Here is a 20,199-nt window from a genome sequence, read left to right on the forward strand (position 1 = left end):
CAGACTGATGGGCTTGGTTTTCAGGCGCCATCTGTGCGCTTTCTGCAGAAGACTGGGTGGGAGATAATGTGAACGTGCTGGATCCACTGTCGGCCACCCAATTGACTAATGCCTGTACTTGCTCAGGCGTTACCATCCTTAGAACGGCATTGGGCCCCACCATATATCGCTGTAAATTCTGGCGGCTACTGGGACCTGAGGTAGTTGGTACACTAGGACGTGTGGCTGTGGCAGAACGGCCACGTCCTCTCCCTGCACCAGAGGCTCCACCAACACCACCACCACGACCATGACCGCGTCCCTTATTAGATGTTTGCCTCATAGTTAGCGTTTACAAAGCAAAGTAAAAAGTGGTTAAGTCTGTTAAAAATAATTAACCGCCAATATAAACCCTGATGTAGGGTATTGCACTCTATTATTATTTTTTTAACTCTATATGACAGCGGTATTTGTGGCCTAAATGTGACAGTCACTTATGCACGTCTAATCCCTAGTTGTCTCAGGGCAGGCTTAAAAAAATTGTGAACTGCACCCACAAAACACTTTTTCTTTAAATCGCTGAGTACATAAACCAGTTCTTGATAAGATTTCTCCCTGATCTCTCCCTCACAGCAGCTGCAGCCTCTCCCTACACTAATCAGAGCAGAGTGACGGGCGGCGCTATGTGACTCCAGCTTATATAGAGGCTGGGTCACATGCTGCAGTTGGCCAATCACAGCCATGCCAATAGTAGGCATGGCTGTGATTTCCTTTTGGGGCAAGTAGTATGACGCTTGTTAATTGGCTGCTTTGCAGCCTTTCAAAAAGCGCCATAAAAATCGCCGAACCCAAACTTTTACGTAAATGTTCGGGTTTGGGTCCGGGTGCCGAAAACCCTAAAGTTCGGTACGAACCCGAACTTTACAGTTTAACTCTAGTCTTCCCCTGACTACCCTATAAATGTCTCCCCACACTCCTCTGTCCTCTCCACATTTCTCTGGCCACTTTCAGACACTTCTGTTACCTACAGACTCTGTCCTATTCATATTCCCCTGTCTGCCTTCCAGACTTCTCTGTCACCTCCAGACTCCTCTGCCCCCCTTCCTACTCCTCTGTACCATCCAGACCCTTCTTTCCTCATCAGACACTTCTGTCCCCTCGAGGCTTCTTTGTTTCCCCAAACTCCTCTGTAACCTCCAGACCCCTTTTCCTCTCCATACTACTATGTTTCCTACAGAGAATACTTTCTCTAGCCATCTTGAAATCCAATAGGTCTAATGCTTCTTTCGACAAACAACTGAAGTCAGTTGGGTTTTGTTGATCTTTACTGATCACACCACGATTCAGCATAGGTGGAGTGTCCACAGAATCACAGGATAACCCACAGTAACAAGATAATTGTAAAGGATATGATTTCTTTGTGAGAAGGACCTGTGCAGAAGGTTATGTTACCATTATGTTACCCCAGGTCCTTCAACCTTTCCAGGTCCTTCAACCTATAGTGCAGTAATAATGCAGGGCTGACATTCATCAGTACAGGTTCTTCTAGTTTAGGGTCCCTGCTTTGTGCTGATACCCGTCACCGACCCATGCCTCACCTGCCAATGAGCCACACCTTGCACTTTGAGAACCATGAACTTATAGTACAGTCCTGTGCATATATAGGACATAGTGGTCACTATGCACCCTTCAACTTCAGGGAAAACACTTTGTGGTGTCAAAGACTTGCAAATACTGGCAAAATACGCTGGATAGCTCCTTTCGTGCACAGAACATTCCCCACTACAAGGGGGATGTGGAACTGAGACCCCCTCTGTTTCACTCACATGTTTTATTATTAGAGAGTGACTGGTGATTGGTTGAGGGGCTGTTTGGGGCTGTGACTCTGAGTCTACATTGTGGTTTTATAGAGTTACATAAGAGCTGGTCTTGAGCAGAAGCTAAAACGATCTCGCTGAATAAAACCGAAACTAGAGAGGGGTTGGAGTCTCCAGTGTCTGGTATTGCAGATTGTACCCTGAAGACCGCTGCATCTGTAAGTACCATGCCCATGTACACGTACTGTATATAGATACACTCTTATATATTCACATCATCTGTTCTGCAGTTCAATACCTAAAGGATAGTTTTTCGTTTCAATGTAGAACTTGTATCATCTCAGGTTCTTCTTGGTCTCATTTTGGGTCCAGCCCTAGTCTTTTTTTTTTGCTCTAGATGATCTCCAACCGATCTGTACTGGGAGATCATGCTAGGAGTTGTAGTACTCCACCAACTAGAGTGTCATTGTTTGTGCTCTACTGTGGGATAGCCAGCAGATGATTTAGTAAATGAAAGATGTGCATTGCAAAAGTGGCCCCGGTGATCTAATTCTGCACCACGGATGGCAGATTTCAAAGAAGAGGCATCAGAGAGGCGAGGCGGGCCATGACGGGTGAAAACTGCAGATTACATTGACACAAATGGATCATCTTTGTCATCGATGGTCAATGTGGTCATCAGTAAAAAAAAATCACCATTATTATTTGTCACAGGTCGGTTGTACATCTTTATTGTCTGGTTGTACATCTGTGATATAATGCAGCACCAGCCAAGTGGACGACATCTTAACGAATCTCATCGAAGACTTTCCATGTGTAAACTGACACGCGGCACAGATTTTACAATCCGCAGCATGTCAATTTACATTACGAATTTTCATTGTGGATTTTACTTCTTTCCATGTGAGGGGAGAAATCCACCACAAATTCACCCCAAAATTTGTAAGGAATACATGTGGGTTTTAATGTGGATTCTCCACATCACTGTGAAACCTGCAGTGGAAATATCCTAGGGACGTTGTAAGACGCTGTCATTTTAGGTCCAAAATCCTGTGCAGATTAATTCCAATCATTTTAACGTCACATCTCCATCACATGATATTGATGTCTGCGCTGGAACTTCCAACCCAAATTCCACCAAAATGTCAGAAAATAAATAGCTGGGAAAATGCCGGAAACCTGACGGATCCATTACAGTCAGGTGACGGCGCTGCCATTATTTCCATTATATCATTCCTGTAATGGAACATAAAAAAGGAAGGAAGATGTGTGAACATGGCCGCAGACCCTGGTTTATCAATATATTTGCCCCTTTTCTAGTGCATTTTACTCCAGAATTGCTGTTGGATTCATTTATTAACCATTGGTTCCCAACATTAGAGCCATTTTGTCAGTTTGTAAAAGTGGAGTGAAAGGTGGACGTGTCTCGCTGCTTGACCAGGTTTTAAACATCTTTATGAAGAACGCGACTTTTGAAATGTCCCAAAACATTTGCACAATATCACTTCAGCAGGTGGAGAAAAAAAACATTTCTAGAATCTAGACAAGTGTAAAGATGCAAGAAATGTATCAATATATTGCAATATTATTGATAAGTTGTTACAAACAATGACAACCAAGCCTTCTTCAAAACTGGCGTAAAAATACTACGCAAGGTAAATTCCCTGCATAGAGCTACAAGAAAAAATGATATCTTCCTAGCGCCACTATAGGGAGTTCAGAAGCTGAATACATACTGTACAGACCAAAAGTTTGGACGCACCTTCTCATTCAAAGAGTTTTCTTTATTTTCATGACTATGACAATTGTAGATTCACACTGAAGGCATCAAAACTATGAATTAACACATGTGGAATTATATACATAACAAACAAGTGTGAAACAACTGAAAATATGTCATATTCTAGGTTCTTCAAAGTAGCCACCTTTTGCTTTGCTTACTGCTTTGCACACTCTTGGCATTCTCTTGATGAGCTTCAAGAGGTAGTCGCCTGAAATGGTCTTCACTTCACAGGTGTGCCCTGTCAGGTTTAATAAGTGGGATTTCTTGCCTTATAAATGGGGTTCGGACCTTCAGTTGCCTTGTGGAGAAGTCAGGTGGATACACAGCTGATAGTCCTACTGAATAGACTGTTAGAATTTGTATTATGGCAAGAAAAAAGCAGCTAAGTAAAGAAAAACCAGTGGCCATCATTACTTTAAGAAATGAAGGTCAATCAGTCCAAAAAATTGGGAAAACTTTGAAAGTGTCCCCAAGTGCAGTCACAAAAACCATTAAGAAACTGGCTCACATGCGGACCGCCCCAGGAAAGGAAGCCCAAGAGTCACCTCTGCTGCGGAGGATAAGTTCATCCGAGTCACCAGCCTCAGAAATCGCAGGTTAACAGCAGCTCAGATTAGAGACCAGGTCAATGCCACACAGAGTTCTAGCAGCAGACACATCTCTAGAACAACTGTTAGGAGGAGACTGTGTGAATCAGGCCTTCATGGTAGAAGATCTGCTAGGAAACCACTACTAAGGACAGGCAACAAGAAGAAGAGACTTGTTTGGGCTAAAGAACACAAGGAATGGACATTAGAGCAGTGGAAATCTGTGCTTTGGTCTGATGAGTCCAAATTTGAGATCTTTGGTTCCAACCACCGTGTCTTTGTGCGACGCAGAAAAGGTGAACGGATGGACTCTACATGCCTGGTTCCCACCGTGAAGCATGGAGGAGACGGTGTGATGGTGTGGGGGTGCTTTGCTGGTGACACTGTTGGGGATTTATTCAAAATTGAAGGCATACTGAACCAGCATGGTTACCACAGCATCTTGCAGCGGCATGCTATTCCATCCGGTTTGTGTTTAGTTGGACCATCATTTATTTTTCAACAGGACAATGACCCCAAACACACCTCCAGGCTGTGTAAGGGCTATTTGACCATGAAGGAGAGTGATGGGGTGCTGCGCCAGATGACCTGGCCTCCACAGTCACCGGACCTGAACCCAATCGAGATGGTTTGGGGTGAGCTGGACCGCAGAGTGAAGGCAAAAGGGCCAACAAGTGCTAAGCATCTCTGGGAACTCCTTCTGTTGGAAGACCATTTCAGGTGACTACCTCTTGGAGCTCATCAAGAGAATGCCAAGAGCGTGCAAAGCAGTAATCAAAGCAAAAGGTGGCAACTTTGAAGAACCTAGATTATGACATATTTTCAGTGGTTTCACACTTGTTATGTATATAAATTCCACATGTGTTAATTCATAGTTTTGATGCCTTCAGTGTGAATCTACAATTTTCATAGTCATGGAAATAAAGAAAACTCTTTGAATGAGAAGGTGTGTCCAAACTTTTAGTCTGTACTGTACATATGCAGCTACTACTAGAGGGAGCTCAGGAGATTACTACATACAGATATATACAGCCATCACTAGAGGGAGCTCAGGAGCTGAATATATACAGATATATACAGCCACCACTAGGGGGAGCTCAGGAGATTACGACATACAGATATATACAGCCACCACTAGAGGGAGCTCAGGAGATTACTGCATACAGATATATACAGACACCACTAGAGGGAGCTCAGGAGCTGAATATATACAGATATATACAGCCACCACCAGAGGGAGCTCAGGAGATTACTACATACAGATATTTACAGACACCACTAGAGGGAGCTCAGGAGATTACTACATACAGATATATACAGCCACCACTAGAGGGAGCTCAGGAGATTACTACATACAGATATATACAGGCACCACTAGAGGGAGCTCAGGAGATTATTACATACAGATATATAAAGCCACCACTAGAGGGAGCTCAGGAGATTACTACATACAGATATATACAGCCACCACTAGAGAGAGCTCAGGAGATTACTACATACAGATATATACAGACACCACTAGAGGGAGCTCAGGAGATTACTGCATACAGATATATACAGCCACCACTAGAGGCAGGTCAGGAGATTACTGCATACAGATATATACAGCCACCACTAGAGGGAGCTCAGGAGATTACTACATACAGATATATACAGCCACCACTAGAGGGAGCTCGGGAGATTACTACATACAGATATATACAGCCACCACTAGAGGGAGCTCAGGACATTACTGCATACAGATATACACTCAACTAAAGAATTATTAGGAACACCTGTTCTATTTCCCATTAATGCGATTATCTAGTCAACCAATCACATGGCAGTTGCTTCAATGCATATAGGGTTGTGGTCCTGGTCAAGACAATCTCCTGAACTCCAAACTGAATGTCAGAATGGGAAAGAAAGGTGGGCTACAACAGCAGAAGACCCCACCGGGTACCACTCATCTCCACTACAAATTGGAAAAAGAGGCTACAATTTGCACGAGCTCCACCAAAATTGGACTGTTGAAGACTGGAAAAATGTTGCCTGGTCTGATGAGTCTCGATTTCTGTTGAGACATTCAAATGGTAGAGTCCGAATTTGGCGTAAACAGAATGAGAACATGTATCCATCATGCCTTGTTACCACTGTGCAGGCTGGTGGTGGTGGTGTAATGGTGTGGGGGATGTTTTCTGGGCACACTTTAGGCCCCTTATTGCCAATTGGCCATCGTTTAAATGCCACGGGCTACCTGAGCATTGTTTCTGACCATGTCCATCCCTTCATGACCACCATGTACCCATCCTCTGATGGCTACTTCCAGCAGGATAATGCACCATGTCATAAAGCTCAAATCATTTCAAATTGGTTTCTTGAACATGACAATGAGTTCACTGTACTAAAATGGCCCCACAGTCACCAGATCTCAACCCAATAGAGCATCTTTGGGATGTGGTGGAACGGGAGCTTCGTGCCCTGGATGTGCATCCCTCAAATCTCCATCAACTGCAAGATGCTATCCTATCAATATGGGCCAACATTTCTAAAGAATGCGATCAGCACCTTGTGGAATCAATGCCACGTAGAATTAAGGCGGCTCTGAAGGCAAAAGGGTGTCCAACACCATATTAGTATGGTGGTCCTAATAATTCTTTAGGTGAGTGTATATAGCCGCTACTAGATGGAGCTCAGGAGATAACTGGAACCAGATATATATACAGCCACCACTAGGAGGAACTCAGGAGTTTTCTACATACAAATATATACAGTCACCACTAGAGGGAGATCACTACATACAGATTTACACAGCTACCACTAGAGGGAGCTCAGGCGCTTGGCACAAATAGATATATACAGCCTCCACTAGAAAGAGCTCAGGGAAATTCTGCATACAGATATATACAGCCACCACTAGAGGGAGCTCAGGAGCTTACGGCATACAGATCAATTCATCCACCACTAGAGGGAGCTCTGGAGATTACTACATATAGATATATACAGACACCACCAGGGGGAGATCAGGTGATTACTACATACAGATATATACAGCCACCACTAGAGGGAGCTCAGGAGATTACTACATACAGATATATGCAGACACCACTAGTGGTAGCTCAGGAGCTAAATACATACAGATATATACAGCCTCTACTAGAAGGAGTTCAGGAGCTGAACACATTCAGATATATACAGCCACCACCAAAGGGGGGGCTCAGGAGATTACTACATGCAGATATATACAGCCACCACTAGAGGGAGCTTAGGCGGTTACTGCATACAGATATATACAGCCACTACTAGAGGGAGCTCAGGAGATTACTGCATACAGATATATACAGACATCACTAGAGGATCTCAGGAGATTACTACATGCATATATATATACAGCCACCACTAGAGGGAGCTCAGGAGATTACTGCATACTGATATATACAGCCACCACTAGAGGGAGCTCTAGAGATTGCTACATACAGATATATACATCGACCACTAGAGGGAGCTCAGGAGCTTGATAGGTACAGATCTATACACCCACCACTAAGGGGAACCCAATAGCTCAATAAATACAATAAATACAGATATAAGCTCAGGATCTTACTACATACAAATATGTACAGCCACCTCTAGAGGGATCTTGTAAGCTTACTCCCTACAGCCACCAGTATGGGAATCTTTGGAGCTCTCTTCATACGAAATATGATTCAGTGGCAGATAAGTCTGTCGTGTTTTTTTTGGCATAGATGGTGGTGTCTCCATGAGGTGGATAAAGTCTAATGTCTATGGGCAGATTGACCAGCTTCTGGATTGTCCACTCAGCACATGCCTTGCAGGCCTCTGTGCATGATCCTGAGGAAATCCGCTGTAAAAAGAGGAAGTTCTACAACCCGTGCTGATTCATTTTAGGCTCTGATGCATCTGAGTGATTCTGAAAGGGGAAGTTCTCATTTAGACATCTTTATTTAAAGACACAGTCAATAACTAAGTGTTTATTGATCAAGTCTAGCCCGTACTGATGACCCTACAAACCAACGGTAGCCATGACAACTTTTGGTATAAAAGATCTTCCACTTTTTAGTTTTAAGTGAATTAAGGAAAATGTTCTCTGTAGTGCCCCCTATAGGTGACTATCCTGGAAGTCAATGCCCCACCCTTTAAAGAGCCTCCAGAGGATAGAAAAAAATTGCAGCTTGGATTGTGACTAATGAAGTCCTAAGAAATTGACGAAAAGGAGTTCTTCGAGACGGGAACCCCTGTTGAGATGGCTGGCCAAGGTGCAGAAGTCTCACCTGTCACAGGCATTTCAGGTCCACTGCTGAGCTCCCTTCAACTCTGCCTCCAATCCTTGCTGGATCGGTAGTGTGCTGTCCACATGCGCTCAATGCAGGGCCTCAGCAGTGAGGCGTTCAGGCATGGCATGTGACCGCTGCCACCACTAAGGCCACCGATTGTTTAGTCTATGGTAATGTACATGTAGACAGCATGTCACACTTCCAATGGAGGCAGAGGAGAAGTGAGCTCGGCATTGGACCCCGAGCACATGTGAAAGGTGAGACCTTTTTTTAAATATTTTTTTAAAACTTTTGCACCCTGTCACCCAAACACTTCAACATGGGTTCCTGGTCTTGGACAACCTCTGTATTGGCATGCTCTAACACAGGCGAAAAAGACAGTCCAAAGAAAGTAATGAAACCTTCAGGTAGAGGTCTAGCCCTGGATGCCACCATCTTCATGGAGTGGAAGAGGTCACTTTTGGGTGGTGCTGTGATCACATCCATACGTGTTAATGTCAGAGGACAACCAGAGAATGTCTTTCAGTTATTTAGTGCCCGAGCCGGACGCAACTGAAGACCGTTTGGCTGTCCGGCATCTGAGTCAGATAGCCTCATTCCTCTGTACTGTGGTATATAAATATGTGACTCCTCCGACACCGTCTTCAGAGATGCCTGAGGAAGAGGCCCAAGGAGCCTCGAAAGCTTGCAATCCTGCCGCAGCGTGCAGCGGTATTTCCCCGGCCGCCTCTTGGCATGTTTGATCTCCGTCCTGTCCCCATTATAGTACATGGGGCCGGGGTGGACTTGTGGCAGCACACGTGTGCGAGCGGTAGTATGGATCCGGCAGGCCGTTCCCCTGCTGGAAAAGCTTAACGCCAGGGTGAAACTGGCCTTACAGATCCGTCTGGAAGACGTCCAGGATCTGCTCGTGACCGCTCGTGTTTCTCAATCGTTGTTCCTGACCCCTTTATAATTCTTTTTAACAAACTTTCACACTCGCGTTTGGTGCGGATCCGTCATGGATCTGCACAGACGGATCCATTCAGATAATACAAACGTCTGCATCTGATCACAATTGATCCGTTTGTATTATCTTTAACATAGCCAAGACACCATTGAATGTCAATGGAGGACGGATACGCTTTCTATTGTGCCAGATTGCGTCATAGAAAACGGATCCGTCCCCACTGACTTACATTGTGTGTCAGGACGGATCCGTCCCCACTGACTTACATTGTGTGTCAGGACGGATCCGTCCCCACTGACTTACATTGTGTGTCATAGAAAACGGATCCGTCCCCACTGACTTACATTGTGTGTCATAGAAAACGGATCCGTCCCCACTGACTTACATTGTGTGTCAGAACGGATCCGTCCCCACTGACTTACATTGTGTGTCAGAACGGATCCGTCCCCACTGACTTACATTGTGTGTCAGAACGGATCCGTCCCCACTGACTTACATTGTGTGTCAGAACGGATCCGTCCCCACTGACTTACATTGTGTGTCAGAACGGATCCGTCCCCACTGACTTACATTGTGTGTCAGGACGGATCCGTCCCCACTGACTTACATTGTGTGTCAGGACGGATCCGTCCCCACTGACTTACATTGTGTGTCAGAACGGATCCGTCCCCACTGACTTACATTGTGTGTCAGAACGGATCCGTCCCCACTGACTTACATTGTGTGTCAGGACGGATCCGTCCCCACTGACTTACATTGTGTGTCAGGACGGATCCGTCCCCACTGACTTACATTGTGTGTCAGAACGGATCCGTCCCCACTGACTTACATTGTGTGTCAGGACGGATCCGTCCCCACTGACTTACATTGTGTGTCAGAACGGATCCGTCCCCACTGACTTACATTGTGTGTCAGAACGGATCCGTCCCCACTGACTTACATTGTGTGTCAGGACGGATCCGTCCCCACTGACTTACATTGTGTGTCAGAACGGATCCGTCCCCACTGACTTACATTGTGTGTCAGAACGGATCCGTCCCCACTGACTTACATTGTGTGTCAGGACGGATCCGTCCCCACTGACTTACATTGTGTGTCAGGACGGATCCGTCCCCACTGACTTACATTGTGTGTCAGAACGGATCCGTCCCCACTGACTTACATTGTGTGTCAGGACGGATCCGTCCCCACTGACTTACATTGTGTGTCAGGACGGATCCGTCCCCACTGACTTACATTGTGTGTCAGGACGGATCCGTCCCCACTGACTTACATTGTGTGTCAGGACGGATCCGTCCCCACTGACTTACATTGTGTGTCAGAACGGATCCGTCCCCACTGACTTACATTGTGTGTCAGGACGGATCCGTCCCCACTGACTTACATTGTGTGTCAGGACGGATCCGTCCCCACTGACTTACATTGTGTGTCAGGACGGATCCGTCCCCACTGACTTACATTGTGTGTCAGGACGGATCCGTCCCCACTGACTTACATTGTGTGTCAGGACGGATCCGTCCCCACTGACTTACATTGTGTGTCAGAACGGATCCGTCCCCACTGACTTACATTGTGTGTCAGTACGGATACGTTTGGCTCAGTTTCGTCAGACGGACACCAAAACGCGGCAAGCGGCCTCCAGAGCGGAATGGAGACGGAACTGATGCATTCTGAGCGGATCCTTCTCCATACAGAATGCAAACTGAGCCCCGAACGGATCTCACAAATGGAAAGTGAAAACGGGAAATAACAAAATATTGTGTAAATCTGAAATTATTTGTTGCCTTTATTAACCCCTTATTCACCACAGCAAATCAACAAAGACCCAATTATAAACACATGGTACATTATCAGTCCCTAATGTGTATAATTGAACTTGAGGGTTAGTATTATAGTAGTTATATTACTGTACATAGGAGCAGTATTATAGTAGTTATATTCCTGTACATAGGAGCAGTATTATAGTAGTTATATTCCTGTACATAGGAGCAGTATTATAGTAGTTATATTCTTGTACATAGGAGCAGTATTATAGTAGTTATATTCCTGTACATAGGAGCAGTATTATAGTAGTTATATTCTTGTACATAGGAGCAGTATTATAGTAGTTATATTCTTGTACATAAGAGCAGTATTATAGTAGTTATATTCTTGTACGTAGGAGCAGTATTATAGTAGTTATATTCTTGTACATAGGAGCAGTATTATAGTAGTTATATTCTTGTACATAGGGGCAGTATTATAGTAGTTATATTCTTGTACATAGGAGCAGTATTATAGTAGTTATATTCTTAACCATATTTCTTTTTATTGAGGTAAAAAGCAAGGCCAAATGCCCACACATGACATCAATGCAATGACATTTAAGAGTCAAAATAGTCATCCAGTGCACATACCATGTGTAAACAATACAAGCGATTGTCAACATCATCAGAGATACACATCAAAAGGAAAAGAAGGATATGGGGGGTAACAGTCGGGGGGGTAGGGGTGGAAAACCAGGAAAGGGAGGATTCCTGCTCTATCATGTAAAGTTCCTATGTAACTTCCACGGGGACCATAGCTTTAGGAAGCAGTGGCGTGAGTTTGTCTCCCAGTGCGCCAGTTCCTCAAAGCGGTAGATTTGATCTACCTTGTCCGTCCACATAATGAGAGAGGGAGGTGATATAGTAGTTATATTCTTGTACATAGGAGCAGTATTATAGTAGTTATATTCTTGTACATAGGGGCAGTATTATAGTAGTTATATTCTTGTACATAGGGGCAGTATTATAGTAGTTATATTCTTGTACATAGGAGCAGTATTATAGTAGTTATATTCTTGTACATAGGAGGCAGTATTATAGTAGTAATATTCTTGTACATAGGGGGCAGTATTATAGTAGTTATATTCTTTTACATAGGAGCAGTATTATAGTAGTTATATTCTTGTATATAGGGGGCAGTATTATAGTAGTAATATTCCTGTACATAGGGGGCAGTATTATAGCAGTTATATTCCTGTACATAGGAGCAGTATTATAGTAGTTATATTCTTGTACATAGGAGGCAGTATTATAGTAGTTATATTCTTGTACATAGGAGCAGTATTATAGTAGTTATATTCTTGTACATAGGAGCAGTATTATAGTAGTTATATTCTTGTACATAGGAGCAGTATTATAGTAGTTATATTCTTGTACATAGGAGCAGTATTATAGTAGTTATATTCTTGTATATAGGAGGCAGTATTATAGTAGTTATATTCTTGTACATAGGGGCAGTATTATAGTAGTTATATTCTTGTACATAGGAAGCAGTATTATAGTAGTTATATTCTTGTACATAGGAGCAGTATTATAGTAGTTATAGTCTTGTACATAGGAGCAGTATTATTGTAGTTATATTCTTGTACATAGGAGGCAGTATTATAGTAGTTATATTCCTGTACATAGGAGCAGTATTATAGTAGTTATATTCCTGTACATAGGAGCAGTATTATAGTAGTTATATTCCTGTACATAGGAGCAGTATTATAGTAGTTATATTCCTGTACATAGGAGGCAGTATTATAGTAGTTATATTCCTGTACATAGGAGGCAGTATTATAGTAGTTATATTCTTGTACATAGGAGCAGTATTATAGTAGTTATATTCCTGTACATAGGAGCAGTATTATAGTAGTTATATTCCTGTACATAGGAGCAGTATTATAGTAGTTATATTCTTGTACATAGGAGGCAGTATTATAGTAGTTATATTCTTGTACATAGGAGGCAGTATTATAGAAGTTATCTTCTTGTACATAGGAGCAGTATTATAGTAGTTATATTCCTGTACATAGGAGCAGTATTATAGTAGTTATATTCTTGTACATAGGAGCAGTTTTTTAGTAGTTATATTCTTGTACATAGGAGGCAGTATTATAGTAGTTATATTCCTGTACACAGGAGGCAGTATTATAGTAGTTATATTCCTGTACATAGGAGCAGTATTATAGTAGTTATATTCTTGTACATAGGAGGCAGTATTATAGTAGTCATATTCTTGTACATAGGAGCAGTATTATAGTAGTTATATTCTTGTACATAGGAGCAGTATTATAGTAGTTATATTCTTGTACATAGGAGCAGTATTATAGTAGTTATATTCTTGTACATAGGAGCAGTATTATAGTAGTTATATTCTTGTATATAGGAGCAGTATTATAGTAGTTATATTCTTGTACATAGGGGCAGTATTATAGTAGTTATATTCTTGTACATAGGAAGCAGTATTATAGTAGTTATATTCTTGTACATAGGAGCAGTATTATAGTAGTTATAGTCTTGTACATAGGAGCAGTATTATAGTAGTTATATTCTTGTACATAGGAGGCAGTATTATAGTAGTTATATTCCTGTACATAGGAGCAGTATTATAGCAGTTATATTCCTGTACATAGGAGGCAGTATTATAGTAGTTATATTCTTGTACATAGGAGCAGTATTATAGTAGTTATATTCTTGTACATAGGAGCAGTATTATAGTAGTTATATTCTTGTACATAGGAGGCAGTATTATAGTAGTTATATTCTTGTACATAGGAGGCAGTATTATAGTAGTTATATTCCTGCACATAGGAGCAGTATTATAGTAGTTATATTCCTGTACATAGGAGCAGTATTATAGTAGTTATATTCCTGTACATAGGAGCAGTATTATAGTAGTTATATTCCTGTACATAGGAGGCAGTATTATAGTAGTTATATTCCTGTACATAGGAGCAGTATTATAGTAGTTATATTCTTGTACATAGGAGGCAGTATTATAGTAGTTATATTCCTGCACATAGGAGCAGTATTATAGTAGTTATATTCCTGTACATAGGAGCAGTATTATAGTAGTTATATTCCTGTACATAGGAGCAGTATTATAGTAGTTATATTCCTGTACATAGGAGCAGTATTATAGTAGTTATATTCCTGTACATAGGAGGCAGTATTATAGTAGTTATATTCCTGTACATAGGAGCAGTATTATAGTAGTTATATTCTTGTACATAGGAGGCAGTATTATAGTAGTTATATTCCTGCACATAGGAGCAGTATTATAGTAGTTTTATGCTGCTGTGACCACATATGGAGGTGACTGCTCCACATATTCACAGCTCTTACAGTAAATAATTCCTGTATAAACTCACCTCCTGTTTCTACTGTGACCATGTCCTGAGGAGTCTATTCCACAGATTCACAGTTCTTACAGTAAAGAATCTTTGACACTTCCAGAGACTGAACTTTTTCTTCTCCAGTCGGAGGCAGTGCCCCCTTGTTTTTTGCGGGCATTATTCATGATACAGTTTTTCACCATATTTTTAGTCGCTCTCCTCTGTACTCTCTCCAGCTGCAGGGCATCCTTTCTATGCACTGGTACCCAGAACTGAACTGCATATTCCAGATGAGGCCTCACCAAATCTTTGTAAAGTGGTTGATGTCACGACTGTGGCAGAAGCAGCAAATTATTTCATTCATGAATCTACTACCAGTGTGGCTTGGTATATGAGCCGTACACCTGTATCCATGTGTCCAAAAATGTTTCACTTTCTGACTTATTATAAAATCATTCCAGAAATCTTTTTTTTTTACAAATGTCTGATGCTTCTTTTGACTAACAATGATTTTTACCTTTATACTACTTCATGTTCTCTAGAATAGAATATATTTTGAGGAAGACTTTGCCAGTGATGTTACTAATTCATTTTTGATGATAATTATCTTTTTATGTAATCAGGTCTGTGATGACTGCTGCAATAAGGATGAGCCATTGGATGAGAAGAGCCATCGTCCTCTTTGGCTTCGTCATGATGGTGACCTCTCAGGTAGGTTCTTCAGTGTTAGACTCTACGGAGTAAAAAATAAAAAAATAAAAATTATGGTGCTCATCATATTTGTTCCATCATATGTGACTTTTTCTGCTCCTCTATTTCAAGAGAAAAAGCGGCTCGGCTTAGCAGGAGAGGCGTAGGAGGGGGTCTCCGATTTACTATAACTTGCGTCATAAACTAGCTCTACGTTAGCTACTGACCTGAGTAGACTTGAGTTTGTCTCTTAAAAAATTCGGCACATTTTACTCCAGTGCACAGGGATCCAGACTGGTGTATGGGAATGTCAGTCTTCATAAATGTATGTGTTATGTGAAGAGCAACATGGCTGGACATTGCTTAAAAGGTTTCCAGGCCTAAATTATCTGCAAAAATGCGGTCTGATAGAAAACAAACATTCGTGTTTGGTGACATAAGGAAGCTAATGTAAAGCTGCCATCTGCTCTACACCCCCGTCCTCCATCTCCATATTTTTGGGGAACACCACAAAACATTCTTCAAACTTTGTATTGCAACATGAAAACTTATGAGTGTCTTATTGTTTGTCTCCAGGATGGAAAATTTATTTAGAAATAACAAAAACCACCATTTCCTATTTCCTGCCACTGGATTCGTACGGGTCCTTGTATCAGCAGTATTTCGGGTGCCATAACTTCTTCTTTCCTTGCTCTTCTTGAACTCTACACACATTGGTTAAGTCAGCTTTATTCTGAAGGAATATTTTCTGGTGAATTTATCCTCAATCTGAGGGTGAATGTATCATCCATGTGGCTGCATAGAATAAATGTTAATTAAGATTTGTCACATCCCACTTTCCCATGGATGGTGTAGACCAACATAGAGGTTGTCTACTCCATTGGCCACCACATTTAAACGAAAGTCCAATGTATAAAGAAGATGTAAAAGTCCAAAGGATAAAGTTGAATATACACTTTCGAATGATTGCTCGGCTGACAGGTATTCTTCCTGATCGGCTGACCCAAATTTGCATTTGTTTTCAATGGTGAAATAAGCTGCTTCTATACACTTCTAGACACCTTTGTCCCATCAGGATACCTCTGGAGGTGGCTTATCTCTTCTGATAACAAAAGAATAAGGAATGCTGAAATCCAGCATGTTCAGCCCTTCTTTCCCCATCATCTGCCATCCGGAGAGAGTCAGAAGAACTTCATACAAATTAGATGGTTGACTGATCCTACCTTAATCTGTGTATGACCAGCCTTGAGCTTTCTTGTAGTCATAGACGTGGAAGGAGTTGCTGGAGGAAGGAGGAGCTGAAAACAATGAATCGTTTAATTCTGCATGGTCCATTCCAAACTGTTGCTGAATGATGTGGAAAGCATTTACAGAACCTTTTAGTTGATTTGTGGGCAGGAGAGTCATCGTTACGCAATAGACCTCTTATTTTCCTCTGTCTGTAGACCCAGACCTACTTAACCCATCAGCTCTTGCTATCACCCTTGACAGTAGGGTCGGATAGTACTTCACCATCACTTTTCCATTTCCTGTTGAAGACCAGGGTGGCATGACCTCAAGCTGATTTCTTCCTCCAATATGTGATATTGTCCAGGCATTTAAAAAAGGGTTAAGCTCCATGGTTCACTCCATCCATGATCAATCTATATAGGTGAATCCGGCCTTTTGTTGACCCCTTGAACCTTATAGAAGCTGAAGCTGTAGTAGTGGTCTCCAATCTATGGTCATCTAGCTGTTGCGAAACAACAATTCTACACGTCCTCTGAACACCATATGTTGTTAACCACAGAGCTACGTCTCTGTGTCCTTGGACTTCCAAGTCAAATAAGGAAAAACTATTTTCTTTATGCATGATCATTATTGTGTTTGTTCCTCAGTCCAACTCTGTCTTCTTCTTGCTATGTGACAATGTTTGGCTATAGATGTGTTCTTGATTGTACAGATTCATAGAGCTATAGTTATTTTTCTTACTGATGATCCATTTTGTGTTTTAGGAAGGCAAGGTTAAAACCTTGGACCTTGCAGAGCAAGCATTCGATGACCAATACTTGGGGTGCAGAAGGGACACGGCCCGAAAACTGGAAGAAAATAATGTTCTTAACATTGAAAAAGAGAACAATAAGAACCTGAGGAGAGCCTGGAAAGAAGCCAATACCTTGTGGATGCGTAAGAAGGATGACTTAAAGGACATACTTCCTCAAGGGTTTGAAGATGATCATGGCATCGCTCTACTGACCTACACGAGTTTCATTAGAAAAGACTTCAGCAACGCAGTGAAATCAGCAGGAAAGTCCTACAGCAGCTACATGGATGACTTTGGCTACAAATGGCTTCACTTTTATGTCACCACAGCACTTGGCCTCCTGTCGCGGAGTAAGATGCGCAGTAATTACACAGTCTACAGCAGAATCAATGACCACATCCAGGTGCCACCAAATGGAAGCATCTATGTCAAGTTTGGCCACTTCTTATATACATCGTTAGATGAAGATGAAGCTGCGCTAATGGGCAACAACTCATTACTAATCATAGACAAATATCCAGGAGTCAGCATTGAACATTTCTCTCAATACCCCTCTGAACGAGAGGTTCTGGTCCCGGGATACGAGGTGTTCAATCTCTCCTTGGTGGAAGAGGAGGATACTTTCATGCTCAGGACGACACAGATGTTCTGCAGCAATTTTAACTGTGCTTACATTAAAGGTAGGTTCTGGCTTCTCAACCAGCCATCACCAGAGGCTTTTAGGGTTCAAAGGAATCTCTATTTTAACAATCCTTAATATTTCTGTGGACACCAACTACAGTCATTTGTTTTACTTGTACATAGCTCTATCTAATATGAGCCAGTGACACTAGTCCACCCGAGTCTAATAAGGCTGCGGTATGGCGTCACTCACAGCGGGGGTGCAGACTTCAACCTCAGTCTCTGGTTTTGGTAATGCAACTCCAGCCTTGGACTAATTCCAATCTCCTTGGCAGAGAAGACTTTCTAAGGGCATTTGAACACTTGGAAACAATACCAGTCATTTGCCCACGAGAAGCTTCTTTCTTTTGTTTTCTTTTCTTTTTTCTTTCTCTCTCTCTTTCTTTCTTTCTCGCTCTCTTTCTTTTTCTCTCTCTCTTTTTCATTTTTTTCTTCCTTTCTCTCTTTTTCTTTCTTGTTCTCTATTTCTCTCTCTCTCTCTTTCTGTCTCTATCTCTTTCTCTCTTTTTTTCCTTCCTTTCTTTCTTTTTTTTTCTCTCTCTGTCTCTCTTTTTCTTTCTAACTTTCTTATTATTTCTTTCTTTCTTTTTCTCTCTGTCTCTCTTTTTCTTTTTCTTTCTCTTTCTCTCTCTTTTTCTTTTTTTTTCTTCCCTTCTCTCTCTTTATTACTTTATCTTTCTCTCTCTCTTTCTCTCTCTTTCTTCCTTTCTCTCTTTCTTTCTTTCTTTCTTTCTTTCTCTCTCTCTATCTCTTCCTTCCTTTCCTCTTCCACACTCTCCCAGTACATATAACTTCTCTACACACATACATCTGTCTCTCCTGGGATCAGAGTATTCGTCACACAGATAAGATATACCATTGTCCTCAGAAATGTACCCGCTTCCTCCACCAATTTTCGGGATCTGTACAATGACACTTCAAATGCCAAACCTAGTTTTCATATATATTGTGTCTTAGTAACGTCCCCTTGTTTATTCCATAAGGTGAGAAGTCCAAGACGTCTGTCCACGAATGTATGAAAACTGCAGGTAAGTGTCTGGCCACCAACCTCCTCCATGTTCACAAATGTAAAGAACATATAAGTATGACATGAACAAGAGTGAATCAATAATGGAAGCTATGGGGTACAGAGCAGCACAGATTAGTTAAGGAAAGTAGTATGTCTATCTCGTGGAATGTCCACATCACTGAAATCAGCTGATAATCCCATAATTCAATCTGTTCCACTATTTTAGTGCTGTTCCATATTACAGAGCTATGTACTTTGCTCCTGTAATGCACTACAAAGAAGAATTCTAACAACAGACCCTGAACAAGCAGGGAAACCAGTGAGATAGGAAGTGCTGCGTCCTGAGAGCCGGTAGAAAAATGGCGGAATTCTGAATACAGCTCTGGAAGTGACGTTTTACACATGATTTCATGCCTGACCAGTTTGGGATAGACTAAATACAATTTAGATATAGTAATATTTAGCCTATTCTCATACGGTTTTCGATGTGAGGACACCTGTGTCTAATCATTTGCATACTTTTTCTTTCAGCAGCTTCTGCAGCTTCCCCAGGCAGGATGCTCGCCCCGGGCTGCTCTGGTCTAGTTCTGGCTCTTCTTGTGGCTGCTCTCCTGTGATACATTGTTTACTGCAAAGTTCTTCCTTTATACACATGAATGGCGACACGGTTTATATTTACATAACAGTCACAATTTACAAGCTTAACGATGTCTGGAAGAGACGAGCATCGGGCTCCGAGGGCCAAATAATACCATCAATGAAGGATCCTACCTGACAGTATCTGCAAAACTAACCTAAAACCAATCTGTAAAATATAAAGACACAAATTTCAGACGGCACTAATTTTTTGCACTGAAGTCGGTTATCTTTATTTAGTTAATACAGCCGAGTTTTAAAGTACAGACGTGTAACAGCAACGATTCAGGCTAACATAAGAATCGCCCCTTATCAAGCTTCTTGCTGGAACTTGTACTGTATTTTGCTGAACTACACTCCAGGTGCCAACAAGATGCTTAATAAAGGGCGATTCTTATGTTAGACTGAAACTTTCGCCATTCTGGTTATTTTGCATTTACATAGTAACATAGTAACATAGTATATAAGGCCGAAAAAAGCCCTCTGTCCATCCAGTTCGGCCTGTCATCCTGCAAGTTGATCCAGAGGAAGGCAAAAAAAAACCTGTGAGGTAGAAGCCAATTTTCCCCACTTTAGGGGAATAAAAAATTCCTTCCCGACTCCAATCAGTCATCAGAAAAACTCCCTGGATCCCCGACCCCTCTCT

The 20,199-nt window shown here is 41.9% G+C and overlaps 1 protein-coding gene across 2 annotated transcripts; it reads left to right on the forward strand.

Moving 5' to 3' along the window:
- The first annotated feature begins 1,880 nt into the window (after positions 1-1,880).
- On the forward strand, positions 1,881-19,756 carry LOC122926585 (ecto-ADP-ribosyltransferase 5-like). Of its 2 annotated transcripts, none has more exons than XM_044278005.1 (5): positions 1,881-2,014; positions 15,138-15,225; positions 17,199-17,907; positions 18,892-18,936; positions 19,449-19,756. In XM_044278005.1, exons 2-5 carry the CDS (start codon positions 15,145-15,147, stop codon positions 19,532-19,534), a joined length of 921 nt encoding a protein of 306 aa, XP_044133940.1. In that variant the 5' UTR covers positions 1,881-2,014; positions 15,138-15,144; the 3' UTR covers positions 19,535-19,756. The 2 variants fall into 2 exon arrangements, with proteins under 2 accessions (XP_044133940.1, XP_044133949.1); XM_044278014.1 differs by having other exon boundaries at positions 19,452-19,756.
- The last annotated feature ends 443 nt before the right edge of the window (positions 19,757-20,199 follow it).

The sequence above is a fragment of the Bufo gargarizans genome, chromosome 1 (genome assembly GCF_014858855.1).
Source record: "Bufo gargarizans isolate SCDJY-AF-19 chromosome 1, ASM1485885v1, whole genome shotgun sequence".
NCBI classification, from domain to species: domain Eukaryota; kingdom Metazoa; phylum Chordata; class Amphibia; order Anura; family Bufonidae; genus Bufo; species Bufo gargarizans.

Excerpts from the sequence above, each read along its gene's own strand:
- LOC122926585 (XM_044278005.1), top strand. The coding sequence starts at position 15,145 with ATGACTGCTGCAATAAGGATGAGCCATTGGATGAGAAGAGCCATCGTC. Across the intron at positions 15,226-17,198 it reads TCATGATGGTGACCTCTCAG|GAAGGCAAGGTTAAAACCTT; the intron begins GTAGGTTCTTCA and ends TTTGTGTTTTAG. Across the intron at positions 18,937-19,448 it reads CGAATGTATGAAAACTGCAG|CAGCTTCTGCAGCTTCCCCA; the intron begins GTAAGTGTCTGG and ends TTTTTCTTTCAG.